Source organism: Rhodamnia argentea, chromosome 11 (assembly GCF_020921035.1).
Source record: "Rhodamnia argentea isolate NSW1041297 chromosome 11, ASM2092103v1, whole genome shotgun sequence".
In the NCBI taxonomy this organism is placed as follows: domain Eukaryota; kingdom Viridiplantae; phylum Streptophyta; class Magnoliopsida; order Myrtales; family Myrtaceae; genus Rhodamnia; species Rhodamnia argentea.
Genome location: NC_063160.1, coordinates 23,191,627 through 23,218,514, shown reverse-complemented (window position 1 = coordinate 23,218,514; position 26,888 = coordinate 23,191,627). Strand labels below are relative to the sequence as shown.

General features: G+C 43.5%; 4 protein-coding genes across 4 annotated transcripts; 1 reads left to right on the top strand and 3 right to left on the bottom strand.

The window, feature by feature from the left end:
* The first annotated feature begins 312 nt into the window (after positions 1-312).
* Positions 313-1,767, top strand: LOC115751194 (basic blue protein). The gene is made up of 2 exons (XM_030688959.2): positions 313-585; positions 1,154-1,767. The coding sequence occupies exons 1-2, from the start codon at positions 402-404 to the stop codon at positions 1,504-1,506; spliced, it is 537 nt and encodes a 178-aa protein (XP_030544819.1). The 5' UTR covers positions 313-401; the 3' UTR covers positions 1,507-1,767.
* Positions 1,768-2,224: 457 nt separating this feature from the next.
* LOC115751190 (chloride channel protein CLC-b) lies at positions 2,225-6,234 on the bottom strand. The gene is made up of 6 exons (XM_030688955.2): positions 5,944-6,234; positions 5,600-5,800; positions 5,302-5,479; positions 4,262-4,794; positions 2,768-3,920; positions 2,225-2,530 (listed from the first exon to the last, which is right to left on the bottom strand). The coding sequence occupies exons 1-6, from the start codon at positions 6,138-6,140 to the stop codon at positions 2,423-2,425; spliced, it is 2,370 nt and encodes a 789-aa protein (XP_030544815.1). The 5' UTR covers positions 6,141-6,234; the 3' UTR covers positions 2,225-2,422.
* Positions 6,235-14,128: 7,894 nt separating this feature from the next.
* Positions 14,129-15,611, bottom strand: LOC115751195 (30S ribosomal protein S21, chloroplastic). The gene is made up of 2 exons (XM_030688960.2): positions 15,119-15,611; positions 14,129-14,357 (listed from the first exon to the last, which is right to left on the bottom strand). Exons 1-2 carry the CDS (start codon positions 15,538-15,540, stop codon positions 14,246-14,248), a joined length of 534 nt encoding a protein of 177 aa, XP_030544820.1. The 5' UTR covers positions 15,541-15,611; the 3' UTR covers positions 14,129-14,245.
* A 4,498-nt stretch (positions 15,612-20,109) lies between these two features.
* LOC115751191 (cytochrome P450 94B3-like) lies at positions 20,110-22,007 on the bottom strand. The gene has a single exon (XM_030688957.2). The coding sequence runs from the start codon at positions 21,917-21,919 to the stop codon at positions 20,393-20,395; it is 1,527 nt and encodes a 508-aa protein (XP_030544817.2). The 5' UTR covers positions 21,920-22,007; the 3' UTR covers positions 20,110-20,392.
* Between the last annotated feature and the right edge of the window lie 4,881 nt (positions 22,008-26,888).

Sequence of the window (26,888 nt, the reverse complement as noted above, 5' to 3'; positions counted from 1 at the left end):
CCAACAAATCCTTTGCTTTGCGGGAAATGCAAACTCTGAACACCCCCCATTGCCAGTCTGAGTAAATTTAACATGCCTTAACACGTTATCTTTAGCCAGTGACCCCTTCTTTTCTTTTTAGTGATTACCATGTTCGGATGTGGTGAAAGTTCCTGAAGAGTAATTTCTTCACCAAACATCAATGTATGCTTGGAAGGCATACTATGCATAGTATCATGACCCATCCCTGTCGAAATCGAATTCCAACTCTGCTTGCAAGAAAAGTAACAGCAGATAAAATGATGGGGCGACCCAGAGGGAAGATTGCGAATGAAGAAGCTGTGCAGGATTGTACATATAAAAGCGGATAAGGGATTCCCAAGAAGTAGGAAGGAAGCAGAGAGGGTAAGATACGGCAGTGAATGAAGATGGAGGGTGCTCAAAGAGCGGTGCTGGTACTGCTTGTGGCTTGCTGTGTGTCCTTGGTGATCACCCGACAAGCTTCGGCTGCGAAACATGTTGTTGGAGGAAGCCAAGGCTGGGACGTATCCACCGACTTGAACTCCTGGACGTCTGCTCAGACATTCAAAGTCGGCGATCAGCTCGGTAATGTCCCCGTCGTCGTCGTCTTCTTCTTCTTTTAGGAGTGGGTTGTTTGTCATAAAAGTAATAACTTGCTTCCACGAATCACGAAATTTGGGTTAGAAATTTCGAGAATTTGATTTCGAGATTGTGTCGGGGACACTCGCCTGCACTATACTCTTCGTATAATCAGACATGGCTATCCATACATGGCAGAAATACCATCTCATTGCGAGATTGTAGCAATTAATCGGTCCGTCCAACCTGATATGACACGAGCTCGGCATAATTTAGTAGATTGTGAAAATTTATGTACAAAACTACGAGAAAATGCATGTGAATGACGACGTATTACCCCATCGAGGGATTGGCTCCTAGAGCGATGACAAAAGCTCTGTGTATCCCTCCTGATAGAGGGCTTGCCTACTTTTTATCTGTGACTTTCCCTTTAGAAGTTTCCTTCCTGTTTTGAAAAATTACAGAAAGTCCATGTACATGATTTTCGGTGTCTTAGCTTCGAATTCTAAGAACAACCCATTTGCCAAAAGTGGAAATTTCACCCAACGACTGTACTGACTCCATCGTTGAACAGTGTTCAAGTACTCTCAAGGCCTCCACAGCGTGGTCGAGCTCGCCGGTGAAGCCGCCTACAAGAACTGCAACACCGGCACGAGCGTCAACTCCCTCAATACCGGCAACGACGTCGTCAAGCTCGACAAGCCCGGCACCCGCTACTTTGCCTGCGGGACCCTCGGCCACTGCGGCCAGGGCATGAAGCTCAAGGTCACCACCGTCGCCGGCAACGCCCCGTCCACTCCGGCGTCGTCTTCTTCGTCTTCGTCCTCTCCCGCTTCGGCTTCTGCTGCCAGTCCCGAATTTCCAGGCTCGGCATTTCTCGTGTCCCTGATGGTCCCGGTGACCCTCTGTGCCTTCTCAGTCTTTTGAGTGCTTTCTTTTGGAGATGATAGGGGTAATGATACAGAGTATACTGGGAAGAGGGACTATTTGGTAGATGGGTAGATAGTTCTGATTGGCTATGTGTTTATGATGTCTGTTGTTGTAGAAGTTGGAAGCGAGTGGTGCTTGTAATTACTGAAGCGAATTCGATCTGTCATTCGTTGGTACTTGATAGACAACGACATTGTATGACGTTCTGGGGCCTTTTGTGACTATGTTTGTGGAGAGAATCATGATTTTTGCTGTTAACTTTGATTGTTTGAATCCCTCATTTGTCATTTCGATTCTCGATTGTTGCAACAATAGTGTTGGATCAGATTCCTGGCTTCGAATCGGTAACTGGAGAAAGTTAAGAAGGTGGAAATAATCCTTCATAAGCACACAGAAAAGCGTCTGCTTCTACTGTTTAAGTCTTTAACCACTGTCCCATTTTGGATTTGGCATGTTGGGTTCTGCGTTTCTTTGGTCGCGTTTTGTGAAATTCAGTGTGGAAAAGGAAGACCGCTCGACTTTAGCGTGCACAGCCTAGGAAACATGCATGAACAAGTATGTAGGGAAGGAGGACTGGTTGCAGAGTCTTGTGGAAACTCTGATGCCATGAGGTGAGATTAGGTCTCCGTTCAACTTGCATTCAGAAAGAAAGAATACTTCATTAGACACACATAAAGCAGAAGTCAAGGATTGAGCGATCAGGTGAATGACATCGAGGGAAAAAGAGTTGCGAAAGAATAATTTATTAATTGATTGAAAATTTTACAGCCTCGCCATATCTCTCCCTCTCTATCTTCTTTCAAGCCTGACCAAAGAATATGAAATTGAAAATATCGGTTGTTGCTCTGAGAATATCAATCTTCTGAAGTCTCTTTCCACTGGGAATTCGGAGCTGCTTCATCTGGATGGGGACTCAATGCTCCCCTTCTCTGCCCTTGGATTTCGCCAGGTGAGGAAAGGCGGCGAGAATGTTGTAGGCCCTCAAATCCTGCCTCGACAAGATCCCAACCACCGGAGACACCTGCAACTCGGTGCATGCTGTCAGGCAAGTGAAATCTTCCTTTTAAAAACTTTATTAGTTGAAGCTATACCAACTTTGATGTCTCATTTGTTAGAGCAGACATGGAGATTTGCCGATAACTATGCCTAATGCATTGAGAGAAAACCACAAAAGAAAAAGGAAACCATCTTGCCTGGCTTGTAATTTAAAAGTATCAGCACATGAAGATAATGGGATTGACAAGCATGGATAACTCACCCCAGCTGCTTGATACTTTGGTACGATCAACATGTGTCGCAGCCCCACTTGTCTGAAGAGCACCATGGCTTTTGCGACCGACATGCTCTCCACCACTGTGTAAGGAGTCGTGTTCGTGAAGGGATGCAGATCTACATACATCTCCATCTCATCCCTTGTCACAGCTACCTCTTCGATCTTCCCTTCCCTCTCTGCCAAATCGATCCAGGAAAACATCTCCCTCACTTCCCAATCCTCCGTTCTCCTCCTCTCTTGTAGGAACCACTTCTTCTTGATCACTTGGACCAAATGCGCTCTAAGGATCAATCCATGAAGTTCCATCGCCCTGGTGGCGAGTCCTGCTGGAGGCAACACCCCTTCGTCGACGACAGGAAAGCCATTGTGCACTGTGTTTTTCAGAACTTCCACTATGCGGGACACCTTCTCCACACCACAGAGGGTGACTAGTGCTGGCTTCGCATCGGCAAGCTCACCAACGGTGAGATTTCTCATCCATGGCTCAGGATTGGCGTCCAGAAAAGGTAATCCTTTTAATTCTAGTATGATCTCGTAGATGCTCGGGTTGAAACTGTCTCCAACTGTTTTGGATATGAGGAGGACAATCATAGTTATCGGTAATAAGAGAAGATTGTTGGTCAGCTCGAGGAATATCACGCAAAGCGAGACGGTCATCCTCATCGAGCCTGACATGAGAGAGGCTGCACCGAGGACAGCGTAAAGACCCTGATCGATGTTTGTATAGGAGCCCATGGCCATTCCAAGCAAACGGCCATAGGCGGAGCCTATAAGAATGATGGGGAGGAAGAGACCTGATGGCACGGCAATTCCAAAGGTAAAGACGCCTAAAATCCAATACAGCGCAAAGAAGATGAGAAGAGACATAGCGTGGTATTCGCTCGGAGTGTTTGTGGAAAAGATGTTCCGAACGGCATCGTCGTTAGTTGTGAGGAGCAGAGTGGCCAGGTCATTGTAGTACCCGTCGGGGCAGTTGAATTGCTTGAAGTTGCCCGACCGTCCAGTGGTGGGACAGACAGAATCCATGAGGGAGGGGTCACACTTCGTGCATTTGGCTAGGAAAGGCAGGCCATACAGGCAGATTGAGGTGAACAAAGAGACCATCAGGCTCAGCAGAAGTTTATGTATTCTTCCCTTCCTGCAAGAAAGAGAGCCTCAGTTACACCCATGACTTACAGGTTACTATGTCCAGGATGCAATACTCAGTACATCAAATGGTTATTGGATGATACTAACATTAGCAAGTGTTTGTTCAATAACCCAGATTACTTATTTTTGGAGCCCTCATTTTTCTGAGCTATCAAAGATATACCGACAGTGGCCATCCGACCAACAGATACCGATAGTCATCTTCTAACATTACCGACCCAAACTTCTCATTTATAAACTTGTATAATAACAGTGGAGTCTTAGAATCTATTTTAGTACTTATGTAGTCTTTCTTTTGGACACAATGTGGAGAAGGTTGGAGGTTCTCACTGATTGATCATACTGTAGAGCCTGAGAACTTTGTGGAGGACATAGTTGTAGAGGCTTCCCAGAACTCCCCCAATGATGCCGATCACAGTCACGGGGATGATGTCCATCACATGGTACCTCACAGTAACATTGCTCACGTCGAACATGATGAGTCCTCCCTGTCCGAACAGACCACAACTACCGGTGTTGCAGTACTCGATGAAGGCCCTAAGAACCACTGCCACAATGGCAGTGCTGAAGAATGTCCTCCACAGAAGGGCACTCCTCCACCATGTGGCCACCTCTTCGAGAGAGAAGAGCACCCCACCCACTGGAGCCCTGAACGCCGCACAAACGCCTGATGATGCACCGCAGGTGATAAGATCCCTCCTGTCCCGGTCGTTGTTGAAGTAGCGAAGCCAACGCCACCTGAGACGGTAATCATCAGGGCCGCCTTGTCCGAGCAAGGACGCGATGCAGCTGCCAATGTGCACCAGAGGTCCTTCTTTGCCTAGATCAAGGCCTGCAGATACTGCTCCGATGCTTCCGACAATCTAAACCACGGTGGTATTATTTCTCGTCAATTCTCGCGGCAAACACTTCAAGCTTGTACAGATTAGAATACTCGTAGTCAATCATCATACAATCCTGCTTCTTTGTTGGAAAGATTTTAATCTAAGTTCATTGCAACTTGCAAGTGTCGTCGTAGTTGATGTCATAAATGAAAGAGGATTGGTTCAGTATTTGCTATACCCTGAATCTCAGGAGTAGAAGTGAATTTCAGTGAGGAGATCGTTGAGCATTACTTGTTTTTAAGACTTTCACCATTAAAAGCTGCTTGTCTTTTTATACCACCTTTCAACTGACCCGCAAATAACTGAACCACTCTTCAAGTCTACGAGCATACTATCGAGCTAGACCTCTACTGTAGCACCTAAAGCCGAGACAATGCTTCTCGGACAAAATCTATGATGGTACTTAGAATGTAAATTGCCTGCGAGTTCCGACATAGATGCCATTTTCCATTGACAACAGAAAGCCCTCTGTGAGGCGCAACCCACCTTGACAATCAGCGTTGAGGCACCGAACATGTTGGGAGTGTCGACGCCATTGAGATAAGCTTTAATCTCTGGTATACCCGGCCCTGCTGCCGTTGGAGCAAAACACACGCACAGAACAGCAGCGAACAGAGTCAATATGAAATTGGTCCCGGTGAACAAAAGGAACCCGGTTAAGTATCTGCATCAAAACAATTGCCGAGAAGTATGAAAATTTCCACGAGTCTTCTTGCTTAAAAGCAAACAATTACTCTCACGAAGGACGATATCACGAAGTGGAGGTGGTCATCACTGATCAAACCTTTCCTTCTCTATGAAATGAACCACCGCGAGAAGTTTGTATCCGGCAATGTTCTCCACAGCAAGATTGATGAGCGTGGCGATGATTCCGGTGAGGAGTCCAACTAGAAAAGCCAGTGTCCACTTCAAGAAGATGTACTGCAACACTTGCACTTTGGATCTGCTTCTCCAATCATGCTTGAACAGATCATTCTCATTGATCCTGCAAAACAGGACCCACCAAGCACCAATCCGCAGATGAAAATCTTGCAAGGAAAGGTAAGACTCATCAACAAAATGGAGAAAGTCCCTCCAAAAAAAAAAATTCAAGACAATTTGCAATCGGATCTGTCTTAAAAAAATTACTCATAGTCCAAGCTCTCTATATGTGCAACTTTAGCTCCAACCATGGCAAGAGGATTTGAAGAGAGTGTCCTGTGTCTCTTGAGCAGTGGCTGCTTCAGTGAAATGCTTCCCGGGTCTCTCTCTTCTCCATCTGCTTCTCCGGCCATGCCATTTGGCGATGATTCCTCTGCAACTGGATTCGGGTCTTCCTCCATCATGAAGAACAAAAAATGAAGACTGTACTGAAGACAAATGCTCTTCAGCTGCTGTTACGACGCACTCTGTCCGTGCTCATTTTGTCCCACTGGAGTATATATACTGTCTGCTTTGCCGGGTTTCAATGTATGATGACAATTGTTTCCCATGATTGCACCATAAAAAAAAAAAAGAAACTTCCATGTGGGCGGTAAAAGAGCTGAAACCAGATTGCATTCACATGAAGATTTTGGAGCTTTGTTTTTTCAAGTAATCTGATAAAAATATCACATTTCTTACGTTACTTGCAGTTCTGGCAATAAAGACCACGCCTTGTTCGCTATCCATTAAATCTCATCATTATGGTTTTCTCTAATCACAATCGTGAATCATTAGAGGGGTCCAGTAACTAGTGATCTAGCTAGTGACGTGCAGCTGTCTCCTTTCTCTTTTTACTTTATTTTTACTCTTTGTGGGTCAAGGGAAAGCTATCTAATTCAAATGGAAAGGACTTTCGCATCATCTACAGAACATGTTTAAGGGCTAATGATTTCCATTGAGGAGTCCTTGAACGATTAGTTTGACTTAAAATGGATAAACACATAACTATGACCAAGTGTTATTCTAGTAGTCGAGATAGATATCCAATCCACGTGATTTTTGCCTCGGACAAGAAAGAAATGTGCTGTGCTGTGCTGTGGTCCCAAGTTCAAACATCTTCCTGTCTCGCCCTGTTTTCTGATTAAGAAACAGAGCACACCCAAAGAAACTTTCTAATCAATGAATAATTGTAATTAGAACAGCAAATTTATCATTTACTGTCCATAACTTAATACTCCGAAATTGGATTTTCATAGTGGACACTCTCATGTGAAGATTTCAGCCCCAAGAGAAACATTGAGTTCGTAACATTTGTTTTCAATCGACATCTCAATCGCGATCGCCTTGCTTATTCCAAAGATACGCACGTCCAATGGTGGGAATTTTCTTCTCGTTTTCTTGCATCGACCAACATAATTTAAGATCTTTCTCCTTGTGTCAGTTAATATTTCTCATTATTTGTCGCTCTTGGACCTCTGGTGCTTACGCAGAGGGGACAAGTGGAGAGCATCCAGATGGGGGGGATCGACACTAGATGAACGGCTCGCGCTAAAACGACCCTTGACGCCATTGAAACGCCACCTTATCTGCACGTCGTCGTGCGAAATAAACAAACCGGCAATGATTTGTCTTTTTTTCAAAGGACTTGTTCCGAAATTACAGGCATCAACGTGGGCCTCGAGACCCCACGTTGACGTCTCGCGTTCCATCAGACCTGCAGGGGGCACAGCCACAGACAAAAAACGACGATAAACATAAAAAAAACATGGACGACAATTATAAACAGAAGATGGCGAAATCTGGGTGCATGCGATGTGACCGCACGGCTCGTTGAATGCTCTGCTCTGCACCCCAAAGAAAGATTCGATGCCCGAAGCGAATGACACGGTACGCTGCAGAACTTGATCTGGGCACTCATCTTTTTCGATCCCGGAAACATAAGAATCCATCGATTCGAACAGCTGCACCTCTGGTCCTGGAGAAGACATTCAACGTCGCGATCACAAGCTTTAATCTTTCTTCCAAATTGCGCGGAGTATGATGATGGTTGGGAATCGGGGTTCGGTTGAATTGGGGGGCGTCAAGCATGTAGAACGAAAGCGCCGATCACCGCGGACTAAATTTGTTACAAGCTCGTGCGGCGGGAGAGTGGAAGGTCCCACATCGTAACAGAGTAGAAATCTTCAGATCCGTAATCTCTTGTGAGCGAATCAGAAGGAGAAAACATTAGATGCTCTTGGAGTGCCAAAGTATCTCTACGGCACTCCACTCTAAAATTATCGCGTGGCAAGGGGGACTCACATTTCAGATTTTTCTAAAATTCATTTTTCATTCACTTTTTATCTTCCATAAATGCCCTCAAGGCACCCACGTTCTCTCTCTCCAAATTTTTGCAGATCTCACTTTCTCTTTCCTTTGTAAGGCCCCAACCCCTCCCTTTCCGAATTTTTGCAGGTCGGTCAAGCTCCGTCAATTACGGCTTCAATTTCAGCTTCTTCTTCCTCCGAACTTTGACCTTCCTTTCTAGCTCCTCACAAGCTCTCCATGGCAATGGCCGTAAAGTCTAGAACTGTCATCGTCGAGCCCTTCATCCAGCCCGATCTCTATGCTGACTCTCACTCGCCGGTCCGTTTCGTCGCCCTCTCCACCCTCCAATGCCCAAACCCCAATCTACAGAGTCGGCGACGGCTCCGGGTCTCTTTCGAAAATCCCGCCTCTCAAATGGATTTCCACCGTCGCGAGAAGGTTCCGACTAGGCGGCGCAATTGGGCGTTATGATTTGTCCGATTACCCTGTGAATGCTTTGGATAATCCTTAGTGTTGGCTCTCGGTAAGTCGGCGAGAAAGTTTGAGATTTCGATTCAAAGAAATCCCGCGGTGGCTGGTGGTGGGGCACTTCGTGGGCATGGGTATTGATAATTTGCAGAAATTTGGAGAGAGAAAGTGAGATCTGGAAGGAAGAGAGTTACAAAGGAGAGAGAGTGAGATCTGCAGAAATTTTGGAGAGAGACAGAACGTGGGGTCGAGGGTATTTAGGGAAGATAAAAAGTGAATGAGAAATGAATTTTAGAAAAAAATCTGAAATGTGGACCCCGCTTGCCACGTGGCAATTTTTGAGTGGAGTGCCATGGAGATGTGTTGGTACTCGAAGGGCACCCAATATTTTCTCGATCAAAAGGACAGAGGTGTGGAGAGAGAGAGAGAGCAAAGGCAAAATGACTAATATTCTAGTGTTTCGTTACACAATAAACCTGCCATATGCAACGAGCAATGATATACAAGGGGCTATACGATTTGCCTCCTCGCCCTCGCCTGACCAAGTCCCACGAACCATTCGGACAGCTACCAGAGAGAGAGCCCTGTTTTAATACTATTTATAATGACTCGACCATTCCCGGTAGGCCAAGCCCCAAAAGAAGTACTTTGAGTAGGCAGGCACACAAGGTGGTGATCGGTTGGAGATCGGTGGTGAATTCAATATGGTACTTGAGATGTCACGAATCAAGCCGTTGCAATTTCCATCGAATGGATTAAACTCACCGAAGGCCTTATCTGCTTTGGTCCATCTCGTGCAGAGCCTCGCCCTTTTTATCTTTTCGTGTCCGTTGGAACATGCAGATCACTTTATCGCGGCAATGCTCTCTTTAATGCCAAATGGTACTCTCTTATGAAGCAATTACAGTCTTACATAGATAATTCAAGGAGCATTTTCCCTTACCTGATACGTAATTCGATTCTTTCCGGTCCCATTTGCCACCGTAGAAGCCTGATCTCGATGCTTGATGCTTCTTTGACTTTATGGTGGGATTAAGTCACCTGCATGTCGTTTCGGACGTTAAGCGGGGCCGGAATTAAAGTAACGGGGAAAATACCAACTCGCGAGGCTTGGCCTTTTGCACTTGATGATTGCGGTGATCCAACCAGAGTTACCAGACGATGCTGACCGAGATGTGGTTGTGCGTTGGGTGGGGGATTTTGATTCCAGCTCAGCTAAGGGCGTGGGTTCCATACCGTTGCTCTCTTATCCAATTCTTAAAAAAAATTTAAACTTATTACATTTCTATCAATTAAATCCTAATTTTTTTAAATTTTTATTAATCCAATTCTTAAAAAAAGAAAATTGTGTCGATTCAGTCTTAAGTCTTTTGCATTTATGCAAATTTAGTCCATTCGGCCAACTTTGACAGGCCGATCCTGACGGGGCAATTTTTTTAATAATATTTTTCAATTTATTTAATTTTTTTATGTTTTCTATTCTTAGTTCGTCTTCTTCCTCCAGTCAATTGTTGATCCGGTGACCGATAGAGGCACCGACGAGGCTTGAACTAGCGTCATTGGGTAAGGCCGACGCCGCCGTCACTAGGCGAGCTTGCTTAGATCCGGCGACACCATGGCTGGGCGAGGCCGAGCTCGCTTTGCATACTATCTCTTTCACTCAACTTCGTCTCAATCCTACTCTCTGCTCTCCGAAATTCGAACTTGTTCTTCACTAACAGAATAAAAATTCGGAACCTCAATTTGTAACTTCGCATCTTGCGAGCTCCTCCTTGGTCGCTACTTCGGATATCTCGAGCTTTTCCTTCTATAAGTTTCAGCTACATTTTCTGTTATTTTGGGCTTTGCGACTATCGATTTTGCCCATTGTCATGTTCGAGTCTCCCCCAAGGTTCATCCATTCCGATGTTGCTTCATAGAATATGGGTTTCGCTTCTTCAATGTCTGGTACGTATTGTGATTTTGCTCATGCCTGGGCGAGCTCACCTAGATCTGGTGACACCACGGCTAGGCGAGACCGAGCTTGCCCAGCGAGGCCGGTGGCTAGCGAGGTCAATCCTCACAGGCGGGAGGAATAAGATGAACCAGAAAAAAGAAAAAAATTGAAAAATAAATTAAGAAATAAAAAATGAAAAATATTAAAGTATTATTAAAAATAGCCCAGTTGGGGTTGCCCAACGTCTATTTTAGCAATCTTCGATCAAAATTGATCGAAAATGGTTGAATTAGCACAAATACAAAAGTTTTAAGATTGAATTGGCATGAATGCAAAAGATTTAGGACTGGATTGGTAAAATTAAAATGTTTAGGATTGAATTAGCAAAAGTACGATAGATATAAGATTTTTTTTTGACAATTTTCTCAATTCTCATGCGATGGGTTAATGTGAGATGATCCAAAGGCAAACACATCGGATATTGTGGGTGTTTGTCTATCGTTTTTCGACTTGTGACCATAAACACCACGTCGCAATAGAGAACTTAACTCGGTGCGTGAAAGCAGATTATTTCAAGATCGAATCGCTTGATTTGAATCTATACATGCGCTTGACGATGAATTTGCGAAAATTTATTTCGACCGCGAGAATTCGAGTCTCACAAGTGCGATTGTGGTGGCTGAACGCGGGAAGTTGCCCTAGCCTCAAATCTCTTTTGATTCTAATTCGTTTGTCTGGATCCGATCAGATGTCCTTAAAATGATTTTTTGTATCATTACCCAAGTTAACCTTGGTTATCTTCCATATGAACGAGGTGTGCTGGCTGCATAAGCAATTCCCGTTGGAACTGAAGCCAAATCTCGTTAAAATAGTTAAATAATAAATCACGCCTCAAGCAAAACAAAATTCTCAAATTTTTATAGAGTTCGGCCAATTTTACATGCATTGTGAGTAGGACTATCAAACGGGTGGGTCGAGTCAAAAATTGATCAAACCAAATAATCCCGCTTAACTCGTTTTGACCAATTTATATACAATACAAATTGAGCGACATACCCGATTTTATATGTACCTAACTTATACCCGACCTAACCCATATTACTAAAAAAAAATAAATATTTTAAAATAATAAATTTTATGCTATGCGTATTGTGTAAAAGATACAATTTTTAATACTTTTATAAGATTCCAAATAAATTTGCAACTTTTTTCTTTATGGAAAAATTTTCAAGTTAAGTATCCGACATCTCTTAAAATCAATAAGTCGATAAATATGCACATTGGATAATCATATGTAAAACTAGAAAATAAATTGTCCCACCTAAAAATCCCCAACTTGAACCTGCAAGCGAAGAGGGGGTGTAGGTGGGTTGAGCTTTAGACCCTTTAAAAATTCACATTTCGTGGGAAAATTTCAAATAAGGACATAAAGTAACTCTTGTTTCAAATAAAAGCCTAAAATACCCTCATTATTTCAAAGAAGCACTTGACCAATGGCATTCTCATAAATTTGTTTCCCATTTCTTTCTTTCTTTTTTCCTTTGTTGCTATTGGCGAGGGCCGACCTCACCCGAGGCCGACAAGGGCTAGCTCACTTGTGGCCGACGAGGGCAACCCACCTATCCCTCGTCGATGACCGGTATGTTCGACCATCGACGAAAAGGAAGGAAAATAAAAAAGAAAGAAAAGAAGGAAAAAATAATAATAATGACAACAAATAACGAGTACCCTTGATCGGAGCCTTCTTTGAAATAATAAGCGCACTTTAGTCATTTATTTGAAACAATATCCACTTCAGATCCGTATTTGAGAAAATAAATGCACTTCAGATCTTTATTTGGAATTTTTCCTCAATTTATTGAACTTTGTTACTTCAAACAATATCAACTTATTTAGCAAAATTTAGCTAATCCATATATGATCCAACTCATCATATATTAATTGAAAAATGGGTCTTCAACCAATTTTGACACTAACAGCGAGCCCATTCGTTCTTGCTGCCTGCATTGCTAAGCCCAGAGAGGAAGCTCCTCTTTTGACATCATCACGATTCACATGTGGATTTGTTGAAAGCTACAGATTCATGCAACAGGCGCTTGGGCCGGATTACAATGTTCTCTGCACTGCAACTAATTTACTCCTAATAACAGTCCGAAAGGCATGGCTCGCACGAACAACAGCGGGCAAAAGATTGATATTTTGCCCATCTAGTCAGGCCAAGGTCGTTCAGAAAGCGGAACCGGTTGGCTTTGCTAATCGGCACTCCTTTCCGGCGCAACTACCCTGGTTGCAATATGTTAATGCCATCTTTTGTTTTCGCTCTGTGTAGTATCCATCGCTGCTGAAGAATCTCGTTAAACCCATGTCCAGCCCCAAACCAACCACCTGGATTATAGATTGTTGATGATGACTCCAGCTCAACCCATCACCAATTCTGTTGACTCTTGAATCAATTCAATCTTGTGCATGTAAGCTTACCTTATCTTATGCAGGAGCTCAATGCTGTGTGGTTCCAGAATCCATCCCGAGCTTTGACGTGCTCCCTGAAATGACAATTGCCTTCAGTACCAGTATTCAAAAAATGTCACATCCATTTAGCTCTTCAAGTACTGGAACATGGCAAGAAGATCACATCCCGGTTTTCATATCATCTCCGTTGGAGATTACACTGCAGGAAGGGCGAGTCAACCTTCTTGGGTTGCATACCCAATGCTCGGACTCAGCCTATTTTGATGGATTTTGCTCTTTAAGCAACCAAATGAGCGAAATATGTACCAAGCAAGCCTGTTCAGCACTTCAAACATAGAGACTTCATAAAATTAAGATAAACAACATAATACAAGGTGAAACAACATATTTTCTGAGGAAGCATTAAGGAAACAATGAATCCACACCACCATTGCTGCAGCATTTCTTTTAGGGGGGTCAACTCTACCGGCTCTCTTCATAGCCAAAATAAGGCAGAAACGCTTTTTCTGAGGAAGCATCCAGGAATCATTAAGCCACACTATCTGGCTTCCTAAAATGTGTACCAACTTGCCAGATATCAGTCAAAACGGGACAAAAGAAACTTGTGGAACGATTTTCCATCTTTCCTGCAATTGTGGTGTACGCTGGGAGAAAATTCATAAAACAGCTTTGACAAGCTGAATGACATAGCTCATTCTATGGAGCATTTGAAAATAAACTCTATATGTAGGGAAATCTTGTTGTTCCACTCGCAAAATCATGACGCCACCCATGACAGATTTGAATGATATGAATATGATTCCAATAGCTTAGTTGAGCTGTATCATGATCAGAAATGCAAAGGACGCTGATAAGGGAGGACAGGATATGTTATACAGAGGCACGCATGGAAGAAACCAGACCAAAGATCATGTAGTCAATATGGTCAATGCCAGCATCAGCTCAGCATGTGTGCTATAACTTTGATAAAATACTGTAAACACTGTTCAACGATAGCTTCATCAAGTGCAATCTGAGGGTGAAAAGAATGTTATCAATGAGAATGGTGTAGTCCAGTGATCACCCATCAAGATCGATTTCTCACAACTTCTAATTCCAAGAGTACCTTCGAATAATTTCATCAGTTCTCCCAGTAAGCAAAGATCTCATAGCGTATGTACAAGCAGAATGGAAGTGATTAAAGCGAAGAGACTTTGCGACAATACTGGACGCATTTACCATATATACTGCAAAAAGGTGTAATATACTCAATACTTCGAGAACCGGTGTTACCGCAACATAGAAAAAGCAAAACAGCTCCTGAAACCAAAGGCAAGAAGTCCTCAAACAAGAAAGAGCAAGAGTAAATCAATTGGGAATATCCTCTTCTGGAAGATCCCAGTTATCTCCTTCGTCATCATTCTTCTTACTTGTAGCGGTCTCGTCCTTGTTCTGTGAAGCAGCTCTTGAGAAGGGGCGCCTGCATATGCATCAGTATGGAAGGCATAAGTTAAAGAGTGAAGACAACAGAAACATGAGCAAAACGAACATGCCAGATACTTTCATAAAGTGAGATGCAAGACATATTAACAAATCAATACGAAAATGCTAAGTGAAAGCGGAACCGGTAAAGAAGAAAACTACTTCGCAGAAAGGAAAAAAAAAACCAGCTTGATACTTACCTACTTCCTCGTGACATGAGGCATACTCCATTTTATCATATAGAACCCTTCCACTCAGTCACAGATACAACTGACAGCATTTGCGAGCAGATCAATACACGAAATATTCAGCAGCAATTTGAAAAGACATGTATGCCAAAGTGCCTATACTGTCATCCGTAGTGACACTTTTTGGTGATGAATCGTCTTTAACCCCTCAAATTCAGAGTCACACAAAAGACAGCTACGGGAGTTGAGTTCCTTCGGGAGGGCAGAAAGTGTCATCGTCAGACTAAGAACATTAACCATCCTAATTTCATATGACAAACTGCGCCGAAGCCAGACACTGTACCAGCAAACTAGGACTTTCGTGTAGTGAAGACCCCTCATGCCAGAATTAAGAAGTTGTGTCTCCTTATCCATACTTATACACTAAGAGCCCAAAAATGTAGGTAACGCCACAATCTATGGCCTCCCACAACTCAGGCCTCGAACTACAGGGCCATCTCTACGGACAAACGATTACGAATAGATCAACGAATGAACGAGCTGACGGAAAAGGGGCGATCGGATGAGAAACCTCTTGCGATTGCGCTTCGCGGCCTCGCGAGTCTTGCGCTTCTTCTCGTCCTGCGAGTTCTCGAAGAACCTGCGCCGCTTGCACTCCTGGATGACCCCGGCCCTCATGACCTCCCTGCGGAACCGGTTGAGGAGCCGCTCCTCGGGCTCGTTGTCGGCGACGACCACCTGAACGTTGTACGCCGACCGGAAGAAGAGGGTGTTGGCGTACGCCAGGGAGGGGCACATGACGGAGGACAACTCGGAGGTCGGAGGCTCTCGGCCCGGGGGCGCTGGAGGAGCGGATTCGCGGCGCGATTGTCGGATGGTCTGCGAAGGAGCCGGCGAAGGCGAAGTGGAGAGGGACAGGACCGGCGGCGGCGGCGGCGGCGGCGTTTTGGAGGGTAACAGGAAGGAGAGGAAGCCGGGCAAAGAGGAAGCCATTGATGAGTGAGGGAGTGACGTGTTGGGTTGTGGATGGGATGAGTTCGCGAGTCCCGGACGAGACCGTGGTCATTTGTGGCGAGTGGGTCCGGGCAGATCGATTGAGATCCATGCCGTGGCCCCTGGATTTGAAAGTTTTATTTTTGTTTCTGTTGTTATTGAACGACATCTTGTCTAAGAAATTCTTATCAAATCCTCCGTCATTAAAAAAAAATTCAACGGCACATAGATGATCAGAATCCGGAGCAGTTCGTGCGCTTGATCTTTTAACTATGCTTGATGCCAATCCTGAGACTGAGAGTTCATCCCTTATTCTCAGCTAGCCCCTTACTCTACGCAAACATCTTAATAGCTCTTTCTATAACTATTATATCTAACAGTAGATTCGATTGTGTCAACTCCCTCGGACGAAAGGAAGGCTTTTATTCACCTTGCGTACTGCGAGAGCTAACTAGTTACTTTCTTACCTTGCTCATCTTTTGGACTATAGCAGCTATCGAATTGACTTAGTGAATCTTTCCGCCTACCCTGCCCTTACTAATAGGAAATCATTTACTTGCTTGACTAATTCTTTCGGAAGTGTCATTCTATTGGTCCTATCTAATGTCGTGTCAAATCTGAAAACAGAACATCGCATCCCACCTTTAGCAAAAAAAAACGAGATCGCTCTCCCATTTAGCGAGAAAGCTGCTGTACCCAACATGGAACACAAAAGAAATAGAAAAGACTGATCAAGGTCAAAATCATGAGAAGAGAAAAGAGAGATTTTCCTAATATAGCATATAAGCGCCGATTTTGAGTCGTGATATGATTTCCTTTGTTTTCCAATTCCCTACAGATAGAAAGAGAGTCCTTCCTATAGTACTCGTGAAAAATTAAATAGAGCTTCGGTTGGTTGCTAACCAACGGAAAACATGGGACTTCAGGCATATGAAGAAATAAGTGTAATTGCAGGCACTCGACAACAACAAGAGAAACTGACCCTGCCAACCAACTATAGAAAAAAAAAAAATAGAACGAAAAGAGAAGAGAACTTCGAGAAATTGACCCTGCCAACCAACTATCAAAAAGAAATTAATGGAACGAAAAGAGAAGAGAACTTCGTTTTTTCAGAATTCTCTAAGACTCGTGTTTAACTTTGCCCATTAAGGTTTTTGGCTCGCAATAAAGCTAAGGTCATGATCGAGCAACTAGTAGTCTTATCTATCCAGTTCTCAAGATGTGGACCTTCAATTTTTCAATATGAAATCTTTTGATTTAGACACCCTTGTCAATTATGTTACATTTATAGGTTCAATCACTATTAATTTAGGGATATGAAAGTCGTGCGAACAAAATGTTTTGTGAAAATTTCACCGTTAGGGAAACATGAAGTGCTTTTCGGTTCCCTTATAATCATCTCAAGAAAAACGTGATAGAAAAAAATGTGAGATGCGGATTTTTACAATAGTTAGCAATTTTGTCAAACATTAAGAGCTTACTTGATAACGATTCTAATTCAAAAAAATAATACTTATTAGAATCATATTTTCAGATTCTATTTTCTAGATGATTTTTAGAGAATCGGAGCGCTTTTGGTAATTACATAAAATTTCTGCTATCAGAATAGAAACGCGTTTGATAATACACAAAATTTATGTTCCTAAGAACAACCAAGTGGCGATAATTATTTTTTTAGGATTTTTCATCTCTTTTTAAATTATTTTTTTTTTTTTCAAATTTTTTTCAAAATTATAACTTAAAAAAAATTTAAAATTTTTTAAAATTGCCACCCATTTTTAATTCCCCCAACTTTTTAAAAAAATGTATCTTTTTTGTTAAATTTTTAAGCTTAATTTTAAATTTAATTTTTAAAAAATTTTATTTAAAAAATTAGTTGTTAGTGATTTTTCAAATCAAAATTTAATTGTTTTTAAGTTCAGAAGTCCACATGGACTTAATATGAACTGAGGCTTTATTCTTTTTTGTGATTCTCAAAAATGATTTTTTTTTCCATAATCAACTCTCTTTTTTTATTCTTGTTTTGCTCCAAAACTATTCTCGAAAATAAAATCAAAATCAAAATCATTTAAGTTACCAAACATATTTATCATCCTTTTTTGTTTTGGAAAATAGAATCGGAGAATTGGAATCGTTGTCAAACAAGCCCTAAAAGTAACTTCTCATGAACAATATTGATGAACTTTAATAACTACCATCTATATAGCTACATAAGGGAAATTTGTGCAAAAAAATTTAAACATATGGTACATTGATTAGTTCAGTTTTGAGCCTTTTAATTGTATCGATTCAATTTTAAACCTTTTGACGATTTTCAATTTAATCTTAAACCTTTTAGTTATGTCGATTTAGTCCCGAGCATTTTGATGATTGCCAATTTAGTCATAAACCTTTTGACAAATTACTAATTTGACCGGAAATTACCGACGTAATTGTCTAGTCGGTACCCGGCATTATACGTGGTGTAGACGATGTTGGCGTGAACAATTATTACATTTTCTTAAAAACTTATGGGTTTTTTTCTTTTTCCTTATTTCTTTTTCTTGTTTCCCTTTTACCCTTTGCATGCCATCAACAAACCTCGTCATTGACCAGGCTCTCGCCGGTGGCTACTATATATCATACGCAGCATGACCAATAGCCACCGATAAAATATGCATGATAACACTTTTGGATTAGAATTGTATACTCTAGATGTGCTTTTAGAGTAGAAATCCGTTTGATTACACAACTTCATTTTTTTACTTTTGGAGTCACTTTATTTTTGTCAAAAAGTAGAAAAATCAACTTATGTTCGTAAGTAGAAGTAGAAAAAATAACTTATGATCTAAAGTTGATTTTTAAAACAAAAGTATTGCCAAGCGTGCCCTGAATGTCAACGATCAACTCACTTTCACGCGGCCTATTAAAAGATATGAGATATGATCATGTGACCGTTCTTAATTCACTAAGAGATCATTATCTATTGCGGTTCACTCATTTAAGAATTTATGATCCGAGATATGTGATTACTCTTAAAGTCACTGCCAGCAAAAGCCCATTCTTTAAACATCCGGTCGGAGATTAACGCGCTTGCGGAATCGTGCCGGCGATTAGGCTCGTGCATCATTTGAATCGTCCCAAAGGCCCGAACTTTCGAATGAAAGGACTGGACGTGAAATGATGCTTCCACGCATGCATGCACGTCGATATTGACTTTGCCTTGCTGTTCTGGATAAGCAGCGTTATGTTAACCCTTTGTAGTTTTAGCGTTTCTCAGCATCCAAGCATCCTCCACCATCATCGAAATAACTATCGACAGAAATCGATCCCCAAAATGTACACGGAATAGAATAGATTCAACACAAGAACACAGAACATCGACTCCATACACATGACGCGATAGCTAAGGGTGAGTATGATAACACTTTTCTACAAGAAATCAACTTTTGATCAGAAATTGACTTATCTACTTCTCCTCAAAAGTAGAAGTTGATTTTTCTACTTTTACTTCAGATTGACTTTTGATTAGAAAAATTCGTTAGTTTGATAACGATTGAAAATTTTTACTTTTGAAACATTATTAATAAAATCTTTGACGGTGGTGATTGATGGCGGAGGCGGTGGGCGGAAGCGGCGGCTAGCGATGGCGGCGGTAGGCGGCAACGGTGGTCGGCGACAGTAGGCGGCAACGGTGGTCAACGGAGTTGGTCGGCGGCCGGCGGCGATGGGCGGGCGGCGGTCCGTGGCCGGCAGCCGCGATGGTCGTGGTCGGCCGACGGCGATCGCGACAACGCTAGTCGGTGGAAGTCGGTGTGGTCCAGAATAAATTGACCAAAAATCCTATCAGAAGTGTAAAATCTTACCAGCAGTGAAAAATCCTATCAAAAGTCAATTTTTTTATCAAACGGATTTTTACTTCGATTAAGTTTTTATCAAACACATTTCTCTGTCGGATGAGCTTCTGGCATAGAAATGTAATTTCTCAAATATTTTCATGCGGGCCCTAAAAAACAGGATCTTGAATTTATTAAGAGACTGTACATGCTCGATTCTTGCATCGCGACAATGAATAATTCCGAACTGTAGCTTGCGCTCATCTTGTCCGCTCTCACAACATATTCGATCAAAGTGGGTCTTTACCCTAAATAAAAAAAACAAAAAAAAAAACAAAAACCGAACGTGCCGTTTCCTATATTTCACCCCCATACAACCATTGCAAGAGACAAAGGAAATAATCGAGTTAGAGCTATAGCTATGGCTGCTACAGATGGTCTATAAAAATTACTTTTTTAGCAATTACACTTTCAAAGTACGCAAGTAACAATCCTTGAATATGCTTTCCCCTATATTTCACGCAATCTGTTTACATAGCTTTTGATTCATCGGTTAAACGATCAAAGATGAAGGATGGATATAATATAGGAGAGCCAATCGAGATGTTGCTTCTCTTTCAGGCCACCGATCTCGATGTTTGCTTCGGACGAACAAACTCAGCTTGAACTACAAATCTTCACGTGATGTGTACCGATTAAACAATTCGGACGAAAAGTTCAAGATGCACAGGATTCCGAATGTCTCCCGCATTTGTTTTGTGTCATCTGGATCACATTCGCCACATGCGTATCACCCCCTTCTTTATTGATCATGGCCAATTTGAGCCGTAATGGGCAAATCTTACTTTTGGCCGAAACATCAGGAAAGTGCCAAAGAACTTTGGCAAAAAAGTGACCTTGATCATAGCAATCGGTCGGTCCCTTTCCTTCCCTTGGTATATACAACAGAAAAAATTGACACCATTCTTGTGGTTGACCCCCCAAAAGATCACACATTCTCAGAGTCAATGGCTCGTAGGCAAAGCCGTGATCCGGCGTTATCTCTTGCGGATCTGAACCGGTAACCCGCCGGCCATGTGGGCCGTCAAGAGAGGCACGAACACGGGGTCGTCCCTATCGACAGGTCTGATCTCGAAACGGCGCAGCACCGAGGCCACCACGTACTTCATCTGCATAAACGCCATCTCCTTCCCAATGCAGTCCCTCGGGCCGGCCTGGAAAACCGGGAACCTGTATGGACACATCTTCTTTAGCTCCCCTCCGTGCTTCCCATCGGTTCCCTCGAGCCACCGGCCCGGCTTGAACTCGAGCCGATCTCGCCCCCAGATCGCCTCCATCCTCCCCATCCCGTAAGGGAAGTACGTCACTCTGTCCCCAGCTCGGATCGGGGTCCCATCCGGCAAGACGTCGTCGCTGACGGCGTGCTTCGAGTCCCACGCGACCGGCGGGTACAGCCTCATCGCCTCGCACAGGCACGCGCTCAGGAACTTGAGCTCCTTCAGCGAGTCGTAGTCCAGCTCCCCCACGGCGCTGTCAACTTCCCCGATCAGCTCCCGCTCCGCCTCCTGGCTCCGTGAGAGCATCCAGAAGAGCCACGTCATCGCAGCCGAGGTCGTGTCTCGCCCGGCCATTATGAAGCTGATCACCATGTCTCGGATCACTTCCTCGCCATAGCCCGCTGACACTAGGCGCGACAAGAGATCGGTCTGACTGCTTGAGCTGCGATCCCCTGTTTCGACGATTCGCTCCACTCGATCTTGAATCAACTGAGTAATACTCGCGTGAACCTCATCCACAGCCTGCTTCAGCTCGCGCTCCGATCCGACTCCGAGCCGCCTCTTGATCCTCCAAATCGCTGATACAGGCGCGGCTCCACGGCGCGCGCAGATCGCTGACGAAATGTCGAAGGCTCTGGCGAGCGGAGACTCAGGCAGGGAAGGTTCGAGAGAGCAAACCTCAGTCCCGAGCGAGACTCTGCAAATCATGTTGAAGGAGAGCCGTTTCAGCAGCTCCTGCAAGTCAACCGTCCTCCTCTCCGCAGACAGCGACTCAAGGACTGGCATTAGCCGGTCGTTCACCACCTCCTTCAGGGTCGTCGCCGCGTAGTCTCGCAACGACTTGACGCTGAACTCGTGACTCGCGAGCTTGCGCTGGCTCCGCCACAGCTCGCCGTCGACGTTGAAGATGCCGCGGCCGAGGAAGTCGCCGAGGATCTCCGTGAACGGCTTGCCCTTGGGGAAGTTGTGGAAGTTCGTCCGGAGGATGTGCTCGACGTTCTCGGGGCTCGCCGTCACGACTGTGCGGCGGGCGCCGAGCCGCCGCACGACGATAGTCTGGGTCGGCGACTGGCCGAGGAGCTCCGTATACCATTCCAGGAGGCGGCGGCGGTTCTGGTAGAAGGAAAACAAGCACCCGACGACGGGGTAGCTTGTGAGGGCGCGGCCGCCAGGGACCTTGGCCGCTCGCCGGAGATCGCGGGCGAGCCTGTGGAAGAGGAGGAGGAAGAGAGCGAGGAGGAAGAGGAGGTGCAGAGGCAGAAACGGCGGAAGTGCTTCTTGTTCCATGTTTCAAAGCATGTGCCTGAATATGAAACGAATAATTGTGGGACGTGTTGCCTGCGAGGATTTATCAGAGAAGTTGGCTCGCATCGTGAGATTTTCCTTTTTACTTTTGGATAGACGTTTGCCTTAAATATCGTATAGGATTCACCAAAGCAAACTTGATGGGTATAGTTGTAGTGTCGTAGTTACACGAATAAAGGAAGATAGTCCGATAGTATTATCATTGTTTATGACCTCGCGATTTTTCAATTAATGAGTATTTTATCCAAAACACGCATTGATGATGTGTGGATTTATGATCGAAATAACCGTCGATCTTGATCATCGAATGGAAGATTTTTCATGAATAAATCAACAAAAGGTTGGATGGACATTGCTAATCATGAAAATTAATGTTTCAATGAGATAGTAGCTTTTTTTAAAAAAAAAAATGGGATAGCAGTTTCTTTCTTTTCTTTTTTTTTTTTTTTGGGTCGGACAGTAGTTTTTTAATTTGGGATAGCAGTTTAAAAAGAAGAATTATCTTAGAGGGGACTTGAATTGACTTTAGGTGTAGTTGCCTGCTATCATTCCCCACGTTTTACCCCCCACGTGGTGGATTCCCGTGGAAATAATGTATTCCATGTCTGGCGACATTTTCTCCGGACGGCAGCGTTGGTCCGACCATGTGGTTTGCCCCTGATCGGATCACACGGTCCTAAAAGGGGGCAAAAGCACGGGACAGTAGACACCGATTGGATCAGTTGCTCGCTCCTGATTGGTCGGTTTCCCCAAACATCAAAGCTCTCTCTCTCTCTCTTCTTCTTCTTCTTTTGAATGATTGAAAAGATGGGAAAAAAAAATGGGGAGTTTGATTTTGGAGTCCCTACCTTCCATTTTCTCTGTTTGTCCTTCTTTTGTGGAAATTTGTTGGTGGCTGGCTGCTGTGTCTTTGTTAATCGAGGATAACACTCCACTTCCGGTCTCTTCCATTTGTATAATGTTCTTCTTCTTCGACATGTCAAATCGGAATTTTCAAATCTATCTGGCTTTTTCCCATTCAAATGCTTTCTTTATTCTAAACCCATCCTATCACGGCTCGTTGAACCTCTCCGGATCAAATTAATCGAGGGCGACGCATCCGTCGCGACCGACGAGAGCCTAAACAGAATTCCGAGCTCACGGCTTGTGTTCAGAAATCCCGCGACCCATAAAGTTTTTTTTTTTTTTTTTGTTTCACTCCGACGTGACCGGTAACGTGCAATGGCAGAAAGAAAAGCAATTGCACGTCGGTTTGCTGAGCGGCTCGCACGAATTCGTCAGCTCTAACCAATTGGAGCGATGTGATTATAAACGTTAGGTAAAATTAGAGCTAAAATATGTACGTACGAAAAAGGAAAGAGAAAAAGGAAAAAAAAAAAGTTGATTGTGTGATGCGCCCACGTGTGGGAAAAGGTCGCGGTCCGAGCATCTCACTGTCCGAAAGAGAGTCGCAAAGTACAGTCTGCGGATCCAGCCATTCGAACACGACAGCCTGGCGCCGTCCCCCACTCCCCCTCGCGCCCCACCAGCCATTCTTCAGTCTGGCCAAACAGTGGACCGTCCATCACGAGCTCGATTGTCTTCTACCGAGTATATCACTGTATAGCGAATATAAAGCGCGCATTTTCAAATATAAATTTCACGGTCTCTGACGTCTTACCCGAAAAAGTTAAGCCTGCGAAAAAAACCATCTTTGCCAAATCTATTTATACACGCTTTCTCGAGAGAAAAATTATCGTTCGGCTAGACCCATCGGATGTCGAGGTCGGCCTCGCCCAGCTGACTGTGGCACCGGCGAGCCTTGGTGGACGAAGAAAATCCGAAGAAACAAGATGAACCAGAGGAAGAAGGTCGAAGGTTGGACATGAACCAGAACAAGAAAAAAAGGAAAAAATTAAAAAAAAAAGTAAAATTAAAAAATTACCCCGTCCTGTACCGATCGGCGTCCACGTCGGCGTCGGCCGGTCAAAATTGATCGGATAGAATGAACTAGTACAAATACAAGAGGTTTATGACTAAATTGGCACAAAAAAATTTATGACTCGAATTGACAAAAATACAATAAGTTTAAGCCTTTTTCGACAATTTTCGACAAATGGGCGGATCGGATGGTCCGATCCAAATATACACATTTTACCCGTATATGACCGATTCATGGCAACACAAATCCAGTGACACATAGTCGACCCGACTCATATATCCGAAACACTTACATATTTAATCAACTTTAGGAATACTCTTTACTCAAACCGGTGTGAAATTGCAGCACGAGAGATAACGAAGAGAAAGTTGTAGAGGAGGGCCGGGCCTAAGTAAGTTGTAAACTCATTTACAACCCTTTCAACATTCGTATTATATTTAAATCGATTTATGATTTGTTTATTGAATATAGCTAACCCATATAACAAGTCAGCCTATCACATATGGATTTAAAAAAAAAAAATTTATGACCCATTTTGACAGGTCTATATATCAACAGATCTGTATTTAATGGAGGGGAACCAGTGGCGGCGAGAAGATGGGCACTGATCGAGTCAAATAAGAAAGGCGTTCGCCGCCGGCCCTCCCAGATTATCTTATACATATGGGTGTATATCGTCTTTCCTCGGCGCGAATCGGGAAAAAGGCACGGGAAGTTAATACAATTCGTAGTTGTATTTTATTCAGGGAATTGATAGGCCATGCATATAGTACCTTGTCAACACATGCCATTGCCCATCTTGATTTCTTTAATACCCGAAACCCACTTTAAACAAACAAAGCACGGACTAATAACGTTTCATTAATCTCACGGAACATGAATGGACTAATAATATTTAACTTCACCGCTGAAATATTATAAGAAGATAGGAATTCCATCGATTGGGGATTTGCCAGGCGAGGGAACTTCGCTGAAAGGGGCTTCGCCAGTTCATATCTTTTTGGACTTCACCATAACAACAAATAGTCATAAATAAATTTTAAAAAAAAGAAGCGACAATTGGTTAACAAGGTTGTTCTCCCCGACTTGCGTCGGTCGTCGTGTATCCTTCTCTATGGTGACAGACGTTAGTGGGCGGGTTATATGCTCATCTGACGCATCCTAATCGAATGTATCTCAAGAAGCTCGTGTAAAGTGTTGAAATTTAATCTCACGTCACTTGGTTGCTTGATTTTAATCATGCCTTGTGGGCATCTCCTTCCCTCTCTCTCTCTCTCTCTCTCCATCCGATGGCTTGTGCTCTTGGTTATACTTTATGACATAGTATCAGAGTAAGGCTTTCCACGACATTATGCCCTGTGATACCGCGTCCGTGCGGCGCCCTATTTCGTTTTTTTACTGGACTTTCTAATGCAAAACGTGTGTCGTCAGTTTGCTATTCATGTCCTTGTCCAACTTTTGAACAGTCGCATTATGTGCCTAGGGAAAAATGACTGTCCATATTCTGGTAGGACTGAAACGAACACTTGTCACGATCCCATTTGCGTACGGGGAAACATTATCTGTCCAGCACTGATCTTTTTCCTTTTTTCTGAAATTCTATTTCGTGAGTGGTCGTCAACTGACAAAGCACTTCGGACATTAACAAAGACTGATTAAATAAGGTAATTAGACAGTGAAATTAAAATACAGTTTATTTGAGTGAACGTATTTTTTTTTTTATAAATTCGTTTTTCGAAGCCGAAAATGATAAGTTGAATAAAAAATAATTTCGATTCAACCGAAAATATTCACGCATAAATCCAGTAAAGTGAATTCTCAAATCTAAAGATGTGGAAATACTTTTCGAAATTACTTATCTTGAAGTTTATTTTATTTTAACATTTCAACATCTTTTTTATTATTGTTCTTTTTTTTTTTTTTTTTTCAACCGATCGCAAGGTCTCGAAGAATTCTCGATATATATGCGCGCGCACAAAGTGGTTCATTTTTGCTCGTGTATATTTAGCGATCCAGATGAAATCCAGTCAAGAGCCTATCCGATTGGTTGATGCCTGACAAATTGAAATTAAACTAGCCCTAGTTCTAGTCCGTTGATTGTGCACTCATGCTACCTACTCTCCTTTATAGCTCTTTTTCCTAATTGTGGTGCTGACGTGGTGGTTATGCAATGCCACGTCAGCACCTCGTATTGATTTTAGGGAAAAATCTAAAAAATGGCCTGAAATCCTCTTATTTTTTCAAATAAGGGTCCCGAATGATCTCTGTTTCAAATAAGGGCATGAAGTGTCATCATTTTATCAAATAAGGGCCTAAAGTGAATATTATTTCAAATAAGGGCTTGAAATGATCATAAAATTTCAAAAAAAGGGTCCGATTTTAAGGGCATTTTCATCTTTTTATTTATTTGATTTTTTTCTTTTTTTAAATTTTTTTATCTGTTTTACACTTTTTTTCCCTTCACTCTCTCTCTCTCTCTTTCTTGATGCGACCAGGCCCTCCCCTACTCTTTCTTTTCTTTCTTCTCCTTCGTCTTCGTCTTCTCCTTCTCCTTCCTTCTGTTGCTCATGACCACCCCTCCATCTATAGATGCCAGCTAGCCATCCACCTCAACCCACCTACGGCCGCGCCGCTCGACCGTCGGTCTAAGCCTCTCGCCGCCTCTGCCACCGTTTCGAGCCCCTACACCCGAGGTCGAGAGACCCATGAACCCACGAGCTCGGTGAGGTCCGACCCCTATCTCCTTCTCTTGTCACCGCCACCAACTCCACCTCGTGCCACCAGCCATCTGTCCAATCGCCGGCCCGCCTTCCCCTCGCCACCAAATTCGAGCCCGAGAAGCTCAAATCCGCATCCGACCCAGTACCTTGAGCCGTCGCACCACCGGAGGACCTCGCGGTTGCCCTCTACGAGACTCGACACCACCCTCGGCCTTTGTAGTCGCGACCCACCGCTGTCCCGAGGCCATGCCGTTGCTTAGGTGACCCCTGCCCGGTCCCGGGCGACGACCCGCGGCTCTCGATCCGGGCG